At 43.8% G+C, this 13,777-nt stretch overlaps 1 protein-coding gene across 6 annotated transcripts in view; it reads right to left on the bottom strand.

Annotated features, from left to right (window-relative positions):
- Positions 1-1,345: 1,345 nt before the first annotated feature.
- The window catches only part of LOC130313917 (oocyte zinc finger protein XlCOF7.1-like), a 37,511-nt gene continuing 25,079 nt past the window's right edge, over positions 1,346-13,777 (bottom strand). For 5 of the 6 annotated variants that reach the window (XM_056552671.1, XM_056552676.1, XM_056552673.1 and 2 more), the window contains one exon: positions 3,282-10,351. In XM_056552671.1, the coding sequence (XP_056408646.1) occupies positions 9,516-10,351 (836 nt within the window). In that variant the 3' untranslated portion in view covers positions 3,282-9,515. The other variant, XM_056552675.1, reaches the window with a different exon arrangement.

Raw genomic sequence — 13,777 nt, 5'->3', positions numbered from 1 at the left:
ATAGTCAGAGTCCGATAGTCACACAGTCCAATAGTCAGAGTCCGATAGTCACACAGTCCAATAGTCAGAGTCCGATAGTCACACAATCCAATGGTCACACAGTTCACCCTCCACCAGCACTAGATACTGAGCTCCACGTTCTAACTGGCAGATTTGTGACCAGTCGTCCACACATTTAATATTGCTGTGTGCGTAAATGTCCAAACTACTAAAATATGTTTATGATCCGGCATCTGTAAACAGCGCAAACGTAAAAAATACCAAACATATAGATTTTTTGTCACATCATACATCCAAAAAATGAATAAAAAGTGATCAAGAAGTCCAATCAAAGCAAAAATGGTCCCGATAAAAACTACAGATCATGGGCCCTACTCCACTACCCAGCACGGAAGCTGGTAGAAACACGCCCCCTCCATTCATCTCTATGGGAAAGGCGGAGTCTTAGCGTTCATGTGTTCCTCTCCCATAGAAATGAATGGAGGGGGACGTGTTTGGACCCGAGTAGGTTCTTGGTGCGACAGGTCATTACATGAGATCGCTGGGGGTCCTAGTAGTCGGAGCCCCCACTATCAGACATTTATATGAATACAGAATATTCAGCTATTTGCATTTTTCCCTTTTACTGTTGGGGTCCTCGGTTCAAATTTGACCAATAGTAACATCTGGGTGGAGTTTGTATCTGCTCCCATGTTTAGGTGGTGTCCTCCGGTGCCCCGTGAGGAGGTCACAAGCTATGCCCCCGCTCCGCCGACATACACAGCTCTGCCATATAAATGCCACAAACCACTACCCCAATGGTCCTGTCTGCTCCTCCTGCCTGGGGCCTCATTAGAGGGGGGTGCTCATGGGTGTATAGGGAGAGGTATTAGCAGTAGAGGGAAGTGCTCATGGGTGTATAGGGAGAGGTATTAGCAGTAGAGGGAAGTGCTCATGGGTGTATAGGGAGAGGCATTAACAGTAGGGGGAAGTGCTCATGGGTGTATAGGGAGAGGTATTAGCAGTAGAGGGGAAGTGCTCATTGGTGTATAGGGGAGGTATTAGTAGTAGAGGGAGGTGCTCATGGGTGTATAGGGAGAGGTATTAGCAGTAGAGGCAGGTGCTCATGGGTGTATAGGGAGAGGTATTAGCAGTAGAAGGAAGTAATCGTGGGTGTATAGGGAGAGTTATAAGCAGTAGAAAGAAGTGCTCAATGGGTGTATAGGGAGAGGTATTAACAGTAGAGGGAGGTGCTCCTGTGTGTATAGAGAAAGGTATTAGCAGTAGAGGGGAAGTGCTGTTGGGTGTATAGGGATAGGTAGTAGTAGAGGGAGGTGCTCATGGGTGTATAGGGAGAGGTATTGGCAGTAGAGGCATGTGCTCCTGTGTGTATAGGGAGAGGTATTAGCAATAGAGGGAAGTGCTTATGGGTGTATAGGGAGAGGTATTAGCAGTAGAAGGAAGTGATCATGGGTGTATAGGGGGAGGTATTAGTAGAGGGAGGTGCTCATTGGTGTATAGGGAGAGGTATTAGCAATAGAGGCAGGTGCTCATGGGTGTATAGGGAGTGGTATTAGCAGTAGAGGGAGGTGTTCATGGGTGTATAGAGAAAGGTATTAGCAGTAGAGGGTGGTGCTCATGGGTGTATAGGGAGTGGTATTAACAGTAGAGGGAGGTGCTCCTGTGTGTATAGAGAAAGGTATTAGCAGTAGAGGGTGGTGCTCATGGGTTTATAGGGAGAGGTGCTCATGGGTGTATAGGGAGAGGTATTAGCAGTAGAGGGAGGTGCTCATGGGTGTATAGGGAGAGGTATTAGCAGTACAGGGAAGTGCTCATTGGTGTAGAGGGAGAGGTATTAGCAGTGGAGACCATACTAAACTAGTCCATGGACTGAGGATAAAACTGGCCAGGAAAGTTTCCAAGATCTTCTCATGTATAGAAGAAAGAGGAGACGGAGGAGATGATAGAGATTTTATATACATAAAGGGGAACACCACAGGAAAGGAGATTTATATAGGAGACAGAGGAGATGATAGACTTTATATACATAAAGGGGAACACCACAGGAAAGGAGGAGATTTATATAGGAGACAGAGGAGATGATAGTGACTTTATATACATAAAGGGGAACACCACAGGAAAGGAGGAGGAGATTTATATAGGAGACAGAGGGAGATGATAGAGACTTTATATACATAAAGGGGAACACCACAGGAAAGGAGGAGGAGATTTATATAGGAGACAGAGGAGATGATAGAGACGTTAAATACATAAAGAGGAACACCACGGAAAAGGAGATTTATATAGGAGACAGAGGGAGCTGATAGAGACTTTTAAACTGTATATAGAATTTGGATGCCGGCAGACTGAGACTAATACCATTCATACCAGATAAACCTTTATTGGCTTTTTAATGTCCATGAATAAACACACGACAAATATTTTATTTTGCTTTTATAGTATTTCCCGCAACATCTAAGTCTCTGATGGTTCCTTATTTTGCCTTTATTAATAAAGCATTTCCCACATTCTGAACATCAATACTCCTCCCCTGTGTGACTTCTCTCATGCGTATGAAGATGTAATTGATTTGTAAAATATTTCCCACACACTGAACATGAAAGCGGCCTCTCTCCTCTGTGACTTCTCTCATGTCCAACAACCTGCGATCTGCTTGGAAAAGATTTCCCACATTTTGAACACGAAAACAGCTTTTCTGACGGGTGCCTTCTTTCGTGTTTCACCAGATCCGATCGACTTGTAAAGCGTTTCCCACATTTTGAACATGAAAACGGCTTCTCTCCCGTGTGAATTCTCAAGTGCGCAACAAGACTGTATTTTTGCGTAAAACGTTTCCCACATTCTGTACATGAATACGGCTTCTCCCCCGTGTGAGTTCTCTCATGTCTAACAAGAGCCGATTTATACATAAAGCATTTCCCACATTCTGAACATGAATACGGCTTCTGCCCTGTGTGAGTTTTTCTGTGAGTAAAAAGACCTGATCTATTTGCGAAAACTTTCCCACATTCATCACATTGAAACCTTTTCCCACCTTTCTGACCTCTCCTTGTGGTAACAATGTGTGGTTGGTGAGGAGAAGGTTCCCCATGATCAGGGGGATTATTATATGATAGATCTGAATGAACATTAGGGGTAAGGCGGTCTTCTCCTGAGGAGCGCTCCATGATCTCTCCATCTTCTTCTGAGGAGCGCTCCATGATCTCTTCATCTTCTCCTTTACAATATGGAAATAACATGAGGTTTTCTTCAAAGTTGGAGTTCTCTGTTGGGATTAAAGATGGATTTTGAGATGTTTATTTACAAACAAGTAGAGACAGATTTATTAGGGCGGAAAAACAAGTACTTTTTGGTGCATTTTATGAGGTAGAATGTGATCCAATAGAAAGGAGAGGCTTTATAGAGACTTGAGCACCACTTTAAACTCCCCCACAAACACACAACATTCTTGGGCAGACTAGATGGTCCACATGGTTCTTATCTGCCGACACATTCTATGTTTCTATGTCCCCATCTACATTTCCACCATTGTTGTCCCCTCTTTGGAGCCGCTCTGTTCTGGATGTCTCTTTATAGGTGAGGTCTCCGGAACTGACCCCAGTATTCCTGATGTGCTCACTAGAGCTCTATACAGGGGGCACAATCTATCGATTATAATTCTAGCTATATAGCTCAGGATTTTGCTTTCCCGACTCCCCAGTGTACTCACTTTCAGACTGTCATAACTCACGGCCCTTACGTCCTTCTCTTCTGAAGTCTTCACTAACACAGACGAATGAATCATTTAAAATTCGGAAACGTTGAACTACAGTCTCCACTTATCTGGTAATGCTAAATCCTTTTCTGTATTCCAGGAACATCAAGCCTTTTGCACACTTCGGCAAACAAGCAAACCTTACCCACTGAACAGTCTTACAAACATATAAATAAGAATAGGGCCCAGAACAGACCCTTGTGTGTAACCAGTCTGTGCTCAGAATACACTATATCTATCCCTCAGCCAACTGCAAATTTACCGAACTATCAAGAGACAAGGGCCGACTCGCAATTACTTATGTGTCCACACTTAATAAGGAATTGCATCAAAGGCTTTGCTGAAGTCCACGTCGGTGATATCTACAGCAACATCTTTATCCAGTCCTTTTGTATGCAAAGATATCAATAATATTAGAGAAATGATGGAGTCTCAGCAAAGCCATGTTGGTTTGCATGTAAAAAAGTTTGTAAAAAGTTGTTGGTGTGTTGGTGTTCAATTGCCGCCACCCAAGAGTTTTACAAGAGTTTTCATCATTTTTAGCACTATAGATGTCTTTCTCGTATTAACTGGCTTCTCTATTATTCATCTATACTATTTGTAAATGGCTACAACACTGACCATTCTCCATTCATCAGAAGATGATCATTACAAGGCTTTTATTTGACTATGCTCCAGGGGCTGTAAAGTTGGTGTAGTTTATAATATAGTGTCTGTACCTGTGTTTGATGGTGGCCTCACAATTCTTATGTGATTTTTGCCCCGATGTTTATTTTTATCAGCATACAAAAGGAGTGTTGTCTCCAGGTTTTTCCAGGTTGCAGTGCGGCCCGAGACATTACATCGCTAGTCAGGTGATCAGAGGGAACCTGTCTGTGCTTCAATGGGTGGAGCGACCACTGGGTGGGAGGGAGATCATTCTGCAAGAGTTTGCAACAGCTGGAGGTACCTTGGTTAGAAAACACTGGTCTATTGTATTAAAGGGAGCACAGGTGTGTTTTAATGGGTGAGGTGGCTAATGAGGGAGAGGGAGAAAAGTGACCTCACACAAACAAGGAATTATGGGACTTGTAGTTAAAGAGAACAAACTCCAACAGGAAATAGCCAGTTCACAAAAACATAGCGGCAGCGTTATGGTAATCTCACAACATAGCTATTTAGCCCCAAGATGCAGATCCTTCCTAAGCATGTCCATGTACATACTAAAATCACCTTATGTTGGAGAACCCTTTTAAAGAGTACCTGTCACGACAATCCAGTGGAAAAATACGTGTAAACTGGCCAGCATTCTCGTGGCCTTGCCGGAAGACCTTTGGGACTTCCGGCATTTCGACTACTGATCACGTCATGTCAGGCCATGTCTCAGGCTGAGAGAAGGCCGACCAGTTTACATATAGCCCGCTGTTGGATAGTCTTGACAGGCACTCTCTAACTTTAAACAGAAAAGTTCCCCAAAAACATCAACCTCTGAAAACACTGGAGCCAAACTCTTGAGGCCATGCTGTGTCCAACCATGTTACGATTTTATAAGGCACCAAAAAAAAAGTATTCCCGTCAATAGTTTTCATTTCCTCACTGAAATGTCTTCTTCTTTTCGTGAGTCCGTTGGCAGCACAGGATACATATGGGTACATCCAGTTATATCTTACTACCAGGCAGAACAAACTAAGTAATCACTTGATCACTCACTTTGTATATAATCACAACCAATTAACCATAAAGGAAAGGACATAAACCCCCCAGAGAACAAAGAGAAGATGTGGTAGTGATGCAGCCAAATATTTTATTGTGGGGTGCAGTGCTTCCAATGGACTCATGGAAAGCAAAGCAAACAATTAGTAGGGAGTGGATTACAGGAGAGGTCTATTACAAGGCGCTTTTGGCCCTCTTTCTGGGGCACAGCTAAAATTATGGAATAGACTTCAAAGTTCCTTTGGTGTAAGGGGACATCCTTGTTGTCTTGATCTCCTGTAAAGTGATCTCCTCTGCTACCTCCGAAATGGGCAAAGCTCATATTTTTTGGTTGACTTTAGGAAATGATGTACCTTTAGATATATTTAATGATTCCAGGATCTGATTCAGTTGCTGCCCAAATAATCTTCCTGCTGGAAAGGGGAGAGAGTAGAAATGGTTCTTCGAGAGAATATCTCTCCCCCAGACCCCCCCCCCCCTCCTCCACCACTCTGTAATGTGACAGTTTCTGTGTTTTTGCATTTTTCTGCTTTAGGTCCTGTACAGACATTGTTTTTGTGTCTGAACAGTTTCTGTGCTAATTCACCCTGGTTTGGGAAGAGTTAATGCTTTCAGCCTATGGCATCTCTGGTGTGGTTATTTAAACCCGAGCTCTTCTGGACCTATACACTGACCATGTCTGGTTTATTATGTTCACTTTGTCTGGTTGTGCACTTATCCTGAGTTTTAACCATGGTTACCTGTCCTGTTTGATATCTAGATTTTAGCCTGCTTTGTTTAAGTACATTTGTAGGGTTTTTAGTATTTTGTATGTTCGTTCTGCATTCACCTTGATATATCTTAGTCTGCATTCACACTGTGCATAATTTCAGTACTGTTTTGACCTTGCTAGTTCCTACTACTCCTAGGATAGAATCACGTTCTGAGCCTTGTGCTAATCCGCCTATCTAGGAGTGAGTGAGTCTTATGTCTTTACCCGTGTTTGCATGTATTAAGGATTTTTGTTTTCTTCTAGGCCAGTATCCTGATCACTCAGTGGAGAGTGCCCACTTGCTAGGAGTCTATTTGGCTTTGGTATTGATGTCCCTCCATGTTTGGAATGGGGAGTCTAATGTGTTCAGGGTGAACAGTGCTCTTGATTTCCTGGCCTGTTTTGTTAGTATGCTATACCCTGCATTGTTTGTATTTATATATCTGTTAGTTGGTTATTGAATTGAATATTTGTTCCCCGGCTATGCACAGTTCCGTTTATTTTGTAGGCACCGTCTCCAAGTTGTCGATCCGCTGTTTAGTGCGAATGGGCAAGTAGACAGGGAGAGATGTCTTAGGGGCAGCTTAGGGGTCACTTCTCCCTGCCCCCCTGTTCCTCACACACTCTTTCAGCCACAGGTCTTTCCTCCTTGCTGTAGACAGTGCCATAGCTTTGGAACCCAGTCTCAGCATATCCAACGAAGTCTCCTGCTCTTTTCATATCCGGAATCCTCTTAAGAATTTCTTCTCAGTTGGCCACGTCTTTGGACAACTGGCCGATCCATATCCTGAGGGCTCTAGCCATCGGTACTGTAGCTATTGAAGCTTGGCACTTCAGATCTGCAATAACATAGATCTTCTTCATGCATACATCAGACCTCTTATCCATGAGATGAATCTTCTGTTGGGAAGAGAGACTTCATAGTGAGACGAGCCAACGCCAAATCCACCTTAGCTGGGTAATTCCAGGCTTCTGTAGCCTTGGAATCCAGTTTATAGGGTCTTAAAGGTGTATTTCACCCCTAGAAATCTTATCCCCTATCCTTAAGATGTCTGATCCTAGGGGTCCCACAGTTGGTACCCTCGAAATCTCTGTGCAGCACCCGGCATTCGTTTAGAACGCTGGGTGCGGGAGGTGGGGGGTCTTGACATCACGGCTACGCCCCCTCGTGATGTCACACCACGCCCTCAATTCTATGGGAGGGGGCGTGACGTACATGGTGTTACTTGACATCATGAGAGGCATGGCCGTGACGTCAAAAATCCCCAGCCGCCCGCTCCAAGCGTTTGGAACAAAATGTTCTGAACGGTGGGGCAGCGGAGTTCCACTTTAAACCATTAACCTGGTACAAATTTCTTCTCTGGTTTTGACCAGTCAGCTTGCGTGAAGAAGGCTATCAGCAACAACCAAACAGGTACCTCAATCCTTGTGCCTTTCTTTGGCAAGCCGAATGCACAAATTGGGAGTAAAAACTGCCACCGATCCATCCATAGATAACCAAAAACTGCAGTCAGAGCTATAGGAAGTTTCTTCAGCCCCATACACCTTCCCGACTATTACTAGGGACGGGGATGGGAACTAAAAGAAGACTCCGTATGGTCCTGCAGAAGAAACAAAAAAACACGTCTTCTCTTTGTTCATTGGGGGTTTTAAGTCTGTTATGACCGACAGATATAAACGGCGGATCGACAACCACGGTGTCGGTCCCTACCTGCACTAAAGTGCATGGGTGTAAAGGTACACAAATAATACTGAACATAGTCAGAAACAGGTCAGAAACATGGAGGGACATCAAAACTAACTCCAAATATTCTTCTAGCCAGCGGCCACACTCCACTGTGTGATCAAGATACTGGTCTAGAAGGAAACAGAAAAATAATACACGGAACACTAGACTGAGAACAGGATGAGTCTGACTCCACAAAACCAGACTCCAAAACATGGAGGAATACAGGCCAGGATACAAATGGGAATAATACAAAACCAAACTCCATAACATTGAGGAAAACGGGTCAGGATTCTACACAGGAATACAAAATACAGAGCACAGTAACAAGCAAGACTCACCGTGTGAACACAGACTAAGATAACAGGGTTAAAGCAGAACAGACATACATAATCCTATAAACCCACAAAAGTACTTAAAACACAAACAGACTAAAATCTACTGTAAACAGGAATAATAACCATGGTTAAAACTCAGACAAACAAACATAGAAAAGGTAAAACAAATAACCTGCACAGAGTTCAGGAGAGCTTGGGTATAAATAGCCACACCCAAGCTGTCATTGGCTAAGAGCTTTAACTATTCCCTAGCCAGGGAGAATAGCAAAGAAAACTGTCCACCCACAACCCAGTATCTGAACAGACACCAAAACAGAAAAATAGAGAAACACAAAAAACGGACATTGCAATGTCTTTTCCTTTATGGTTAGTTAGTTTGTGTAATAATTAATTGATTAATCTGTTCCTTCTGTCTGATTGGAAGAGATAACCGGATTAACCCATTTGTTTCCTGTGCCGTCGTAGGACGATATGGATTTTCCCCATAACTGATTTCCGTAAGGTCATTAATAAGGTTTTATCAGATTTAGCCGTATCTTTTTGCTTTAACCGTATTTGCATTGGTTCCCTCCCAAAAACTACATCAGCAACAAAAAAAGAAACATTCTGATGGTTTATTGTCCTTAACAGGGACTGATGTGATAATCCTGTGGGACATGTCAGCACTATAATGAATACAATAAATAGGGTAATAAAGATCTTTTAGCTTCGCTGCCTTTACAAAGGGTCTTTACTTCTTCCACAATACTTTTTTTTCTATGGATCCTGGTCACAGTAAATGGGGTTGTCCTGAAATGAAACATTTTATACGTGGCTGGGGGTCCCCCACAACTGTTGGGCTGACAGTCCTGGTTCATCGTCCTCTTGGCTGCTTCCTGATGACATTTCCAAGGCTGCAGGGACTACTTTAGCCAGCCAATGACTGATGCGGGGCGCCTCTTTGGTCAGTGGTTTCAGGTCTCCAGATTGGGGCCCCTCTATCCCCACTGGGTGCACCGGCCCCCTCCTTCCAAAACGTACTAGTCTCGGCAGGCGGGAATAAATGCAGTCACTGCCGAGACTAGTATGTCTCAGATGGTTGGGCCGGAGCCTTCAGCGGGAAGAGTCGGGCCCCGTTCTGGAGATCACAGGGGACTCCTCCTTAAATAGTCACTTGTGATCTATCCTAGGAATAGGGGACATGTTTTTAATAACCATAAAACCTTTTTAGATCCAGACAATACCGCAATATAGCACACTATCAAAATGTCTCTTCTATACTGTGTGAATTCTCTCATGATTCCTTAGTTTGCCTTTAGTAATAAAACATTTCCCACATTCTGTACACGAATATGGCTTCTCTCCCGTGTGAATTCTCTGATGTATGACGAGACCAGATTTCTGGCTACAACATTTCCCACACTCTGAACAGGTGTACGGCTTCTCTCCCGTGTGACTTCTCTGGTGGTCAACCAGAGCCGATTTTCTAGTAAAACATTTCCCACATTCCGAACACGGAAACGGCTTCTCTCCCGTGTGGATTTTCTCATGTTGAACGAGATGGGATTTTTGTAGAAAGCGTTTTCCACATTCTGAACATGAATATGGCTTCTCTCCCGTGTGACTTCTCTCATGTGTAGCAAGATATGATTTACTTATGAAACATTTCCCACATTTTGAACACAAATATGGCTTGTCTCCTGTGTAAATTCTTCTCTGTGTAAAAATATCCAATCTTTTGATAAACCGTTTCCCACATTCATCACATTGGATCCTTTTTTGACCTGTCCTTGTGGTGACAATGTGTAGTTGGTGAGGAGAAGGTTCCCCATGATCAGGGGGAATATTATATGATAGATCTGGGTGGACATCAGGGGTAAGGAGGTCTTCTCCTGAGGAGCGCTCCATGATCTCTCCATCTTCTCCTGAGGAGCGCTCCATAATCTCTCCATCTTCTCTTGAGGAGCGCTCCATGATCTCTCCATCTTCTCCTGAGGATCGCTCCATGATCTCTACATCTTCTCCTGAGGAGCGCTCCATGATCTCTCCATCTTCTCCTTTATAATTCAGCAATAACATGAAGTTTCCCTCAGAGTTCGTAATGGGATTTTCTGTTGAGGTTAAACATAGATATTGAGATGTTTGTGTCACAACGCAGCGAGATTTGTACATTTTTTATTGTTTTGGAAACAGTTGTTGATGAGTTTTTATCAGTTTTCGATGGGTTTTCTGAGCCGAAGACAGAAGTGGATCCAGAACAGAGGAGAATAATAAATCTTTTCCTTATATTTATCATTCCTCTTAAATCCACTCTTGGCTTTGGCTTACAAAAAAACCAAACAACACTTATCATAAACTTCAGCGCACTTAAAGGGGTATTCCGGCCTTATACATCTCATCCCTTATCCACAGGATAGGAGATAAGATGTCTGATTGCGGGGGTCCCGCCGATTGGCCCCCCGCAATGTCGTTGCAGCCCCCGGCATTCTGTGCCAGGCGCTGCCTCAGAGATGTGATGGTCACGCCCCCTCATGACAGCCATGGCCCCTCCATTCATGTCTCTGGGAGAGGGCGTGCCCCCACAGTCTCACTTTTGCAGACTGACTCTCACCTAGTTTTATAGCCCAGTGACGAGCTGTCTTCAGCACCTATGCTGATCTAGGCTAGTCTGAAAACCTGGAGTGGTCCAAGAAGGGGATGAAGGGTCCCATTACCAAGCGGACTGGGCCTTGTTTGTACACCGCTGTGTCATATCTTTTGCAAAATAGCTAAATACTGAAAATCCTCCTCTATTATTGGATACTGTTTCTTGTATTAATATAAATATATATATATATATATATATATATATATATATATATATAGGATAATCTGTGTGAGTGATTCCAGCCATATATATAGTGTAGGAGATTAGCTTCATAGAACCAGTCAAATAGCGACAAGATAGTAGTCTGCGACAGGGACATGGTAGTAACAATTACACACAACTTCACTTGCAGACTGACTCTCGCCTCCTTTAAAGCCCAAAGAGGAGCTGTCTTCAGCACCTGTGCTGATCTGGATTAGTCTTAAAACCCAAGAAGGAGATGAAAAGCCCCACTACCAAGCGATTTACTAGGTCCTGGCACGACTGGGCCACATCAGAATAAGGCTCTCCCATCTAGCCTGGATTATTAACCCATACTTTTCCTTACATTCAACTGATCTTTATTTTAATTGATTCCGTCAGTCGTACTTCTCCCTGATGGACATTATTTATTATTTTTATCATCTTATCGATATTACTCCCTTTTTGCAGATTAATTTTATCGCCATACTGAAATTTGTACTTTACGTATTTGTTTCCTTTTGCTTGTACTGTGATATTTTTATAGCTTGCTCATACAGTATATGGCGCCATTTATACATTTCTTTAGCTTTACTCTTCTCCAGTCAGTTCACAAAGACATTGCATTATGCATAAAACTACTGACTTCATCCTGGATACCTATGGCTGCCTTACGATTCAAGTGTATCCCATATTGTTTTATATTAAAACCTTATATAGAGTTTGAAAAAAGAAAAAGAAACGGCACTTTAGTCTGCATGAGTGATTCCAGCCCTATATAATGTGGGAGATTAGCCCCGTAGAACCAGTCAAATAGCAGCAATATAGCAGTCTGAGACAGGGACATGGAAATAAGGTTTACACAGTGCTTCTCCTATCTTTGTTTTTCAGGAACAAAACAAAGCCAGCCTTGACACTCAGACCTTAAAGGTGTACTCCGCCCCTAATCATCTTATCTGCCTATCCAAAGGATAGGGGATAAGATGTCTGATCGCGGGGCTCCCGCCCACTGGGGACCCCCGAGATCTCGGCTGCGGCACCCCAGACATCCGGTGCACGGAGCGAACTTCACTCCGTGTCACTTATCTGGCAATGCGGGTGACGTCGCGGTCACGCCTCGCTGGTGAAGTCACGGCCACGCCTTCTAAATGCAAGTCTATGGGAGGGGGTGTGACGGCCATCACGCCCCCACCCATAGACTTGCATTGAGGAGGCATGGCCGAAACGTTACGAGCCTCCGGCGTTACACCTGACGCTCTAAATGAACGTCGGGTGCAGTAGGGAGATGCTTTGGATAGGGGTTAATATATCTAAGGGCAGAATATCCCTTTAACACAAAACAAATCCAGCCTTGATACTCAGGCCTAAGCACAAAATAAATCCTGCCTATCCAGCACTAACTATACATGTTAAACATACTTCCATATCTATACAAAAGTCAACAAATACTTCCACAGGTTATAATATTCCCCTTTGATACTGTAAACATCCAGAATCAAACTCTCATCAGTGCTGCAGATTCCTCACGGCCTCACCTGCAGACTGACTTTTCCCTAGTCTTAAAGGCCAGTGACAAGCTGTCTTCAGCACCTGTGCTGATCGGGGCTTATCTGAAAACCTGGAGTGGCATAAGAAAAGAATGAAAAGCTCAACTACCATAAAAAAATCGAGGCCCGATAACAGGTCTCGTCAGGGACCGTTTCTGTGTTCCCGATATCTCACCCAGCTTTCCCTGGACAATATTTGCACATCCTGAAGCCTGGTATTCTAATTTGAAAACTAAATTGGGGGAATAAGTGATTCGATGACCATTTCTGTCTTACAATCGATTTGTGATTGGATGGAACTCAAACATCTGAAGACCACAACCATGTCTGACCATCAGCCTGCCCGCTGCCACAACACTGGGCCCTCCGATACCACCTGGGCATCACTCATTTATAACAAAGAATTTTCCCAAGAATACATTGATGCCCAAAAACATAAGCAAAAATCCTGCAAACCTAAGATATTTTTGTGACGGGCACCCATTGTACTCACCAACGGCAACCGCTATATACTAGAGGGTGCCCAACCAATCTAATGGGCACCCCATCAACTGAGGGAAAACTACCTACCTATTTGGGGGAATCTGCCAACTTAAGGGAGGACGTAAGTACAGGGGAAAACTACCTACTTACACGAGGTAGGGAGCCCTATCTACTGAGCGAAACTTCATACCTATGGAGGGAGCCCTACCTACCTATGGAGGGAGCCCTACCTACCTATGGAGGGAGCCCTATCTACTGAGTGACACTTCATACCTATGGAGGGAGCCCTATCTACCTACTTGGGGGAGTCTGATAGGGGCACCTATTTTGGGAAATTGCCTACCTGTTGAGGGGCCCCCCATCTACAGAATTGAGGAACACTACCTACTGGACAAACCTACCTACCTAACTCTAAAGAGATGAGCCTAGGCTGTAAGAAGACTTCATGGTGGTCAGGAAAAAATAAAATCTTCAATCAGAGGAAAAGGACGCCCCCTGTATTCACTGAACATAACTGCAGTCTAATCACTTTGGTATCTACCACTGTATGGGGGGGGGGGGGGGGGATTTCCTCCATAAGTCCATTATTACATACCTGGGGTAACGCCTCCTGGCATTATTACATACCTGGGGTAACACCTCCTGGCATTATTACACACCTGGGGTAACACCTCCTGGAA

This window comes from Hyla sarda, unplaced genomic scaffold, assembly GCF_029499605.1.
Source record: "Hyla sarda isolate aHylSar1 unplaced genomic scaffold, aHylSar1.hap1 scaffold_1790, whole genome shotgun sequence".
NCBI lineage: Eukaryota > Metazoa > Chordata > Amphibia > Anura > Hylidae > Hyla > Hyla sarda.
This window is presented reverse-complemented; position numbering and strand designations above follow the sequence as displayed.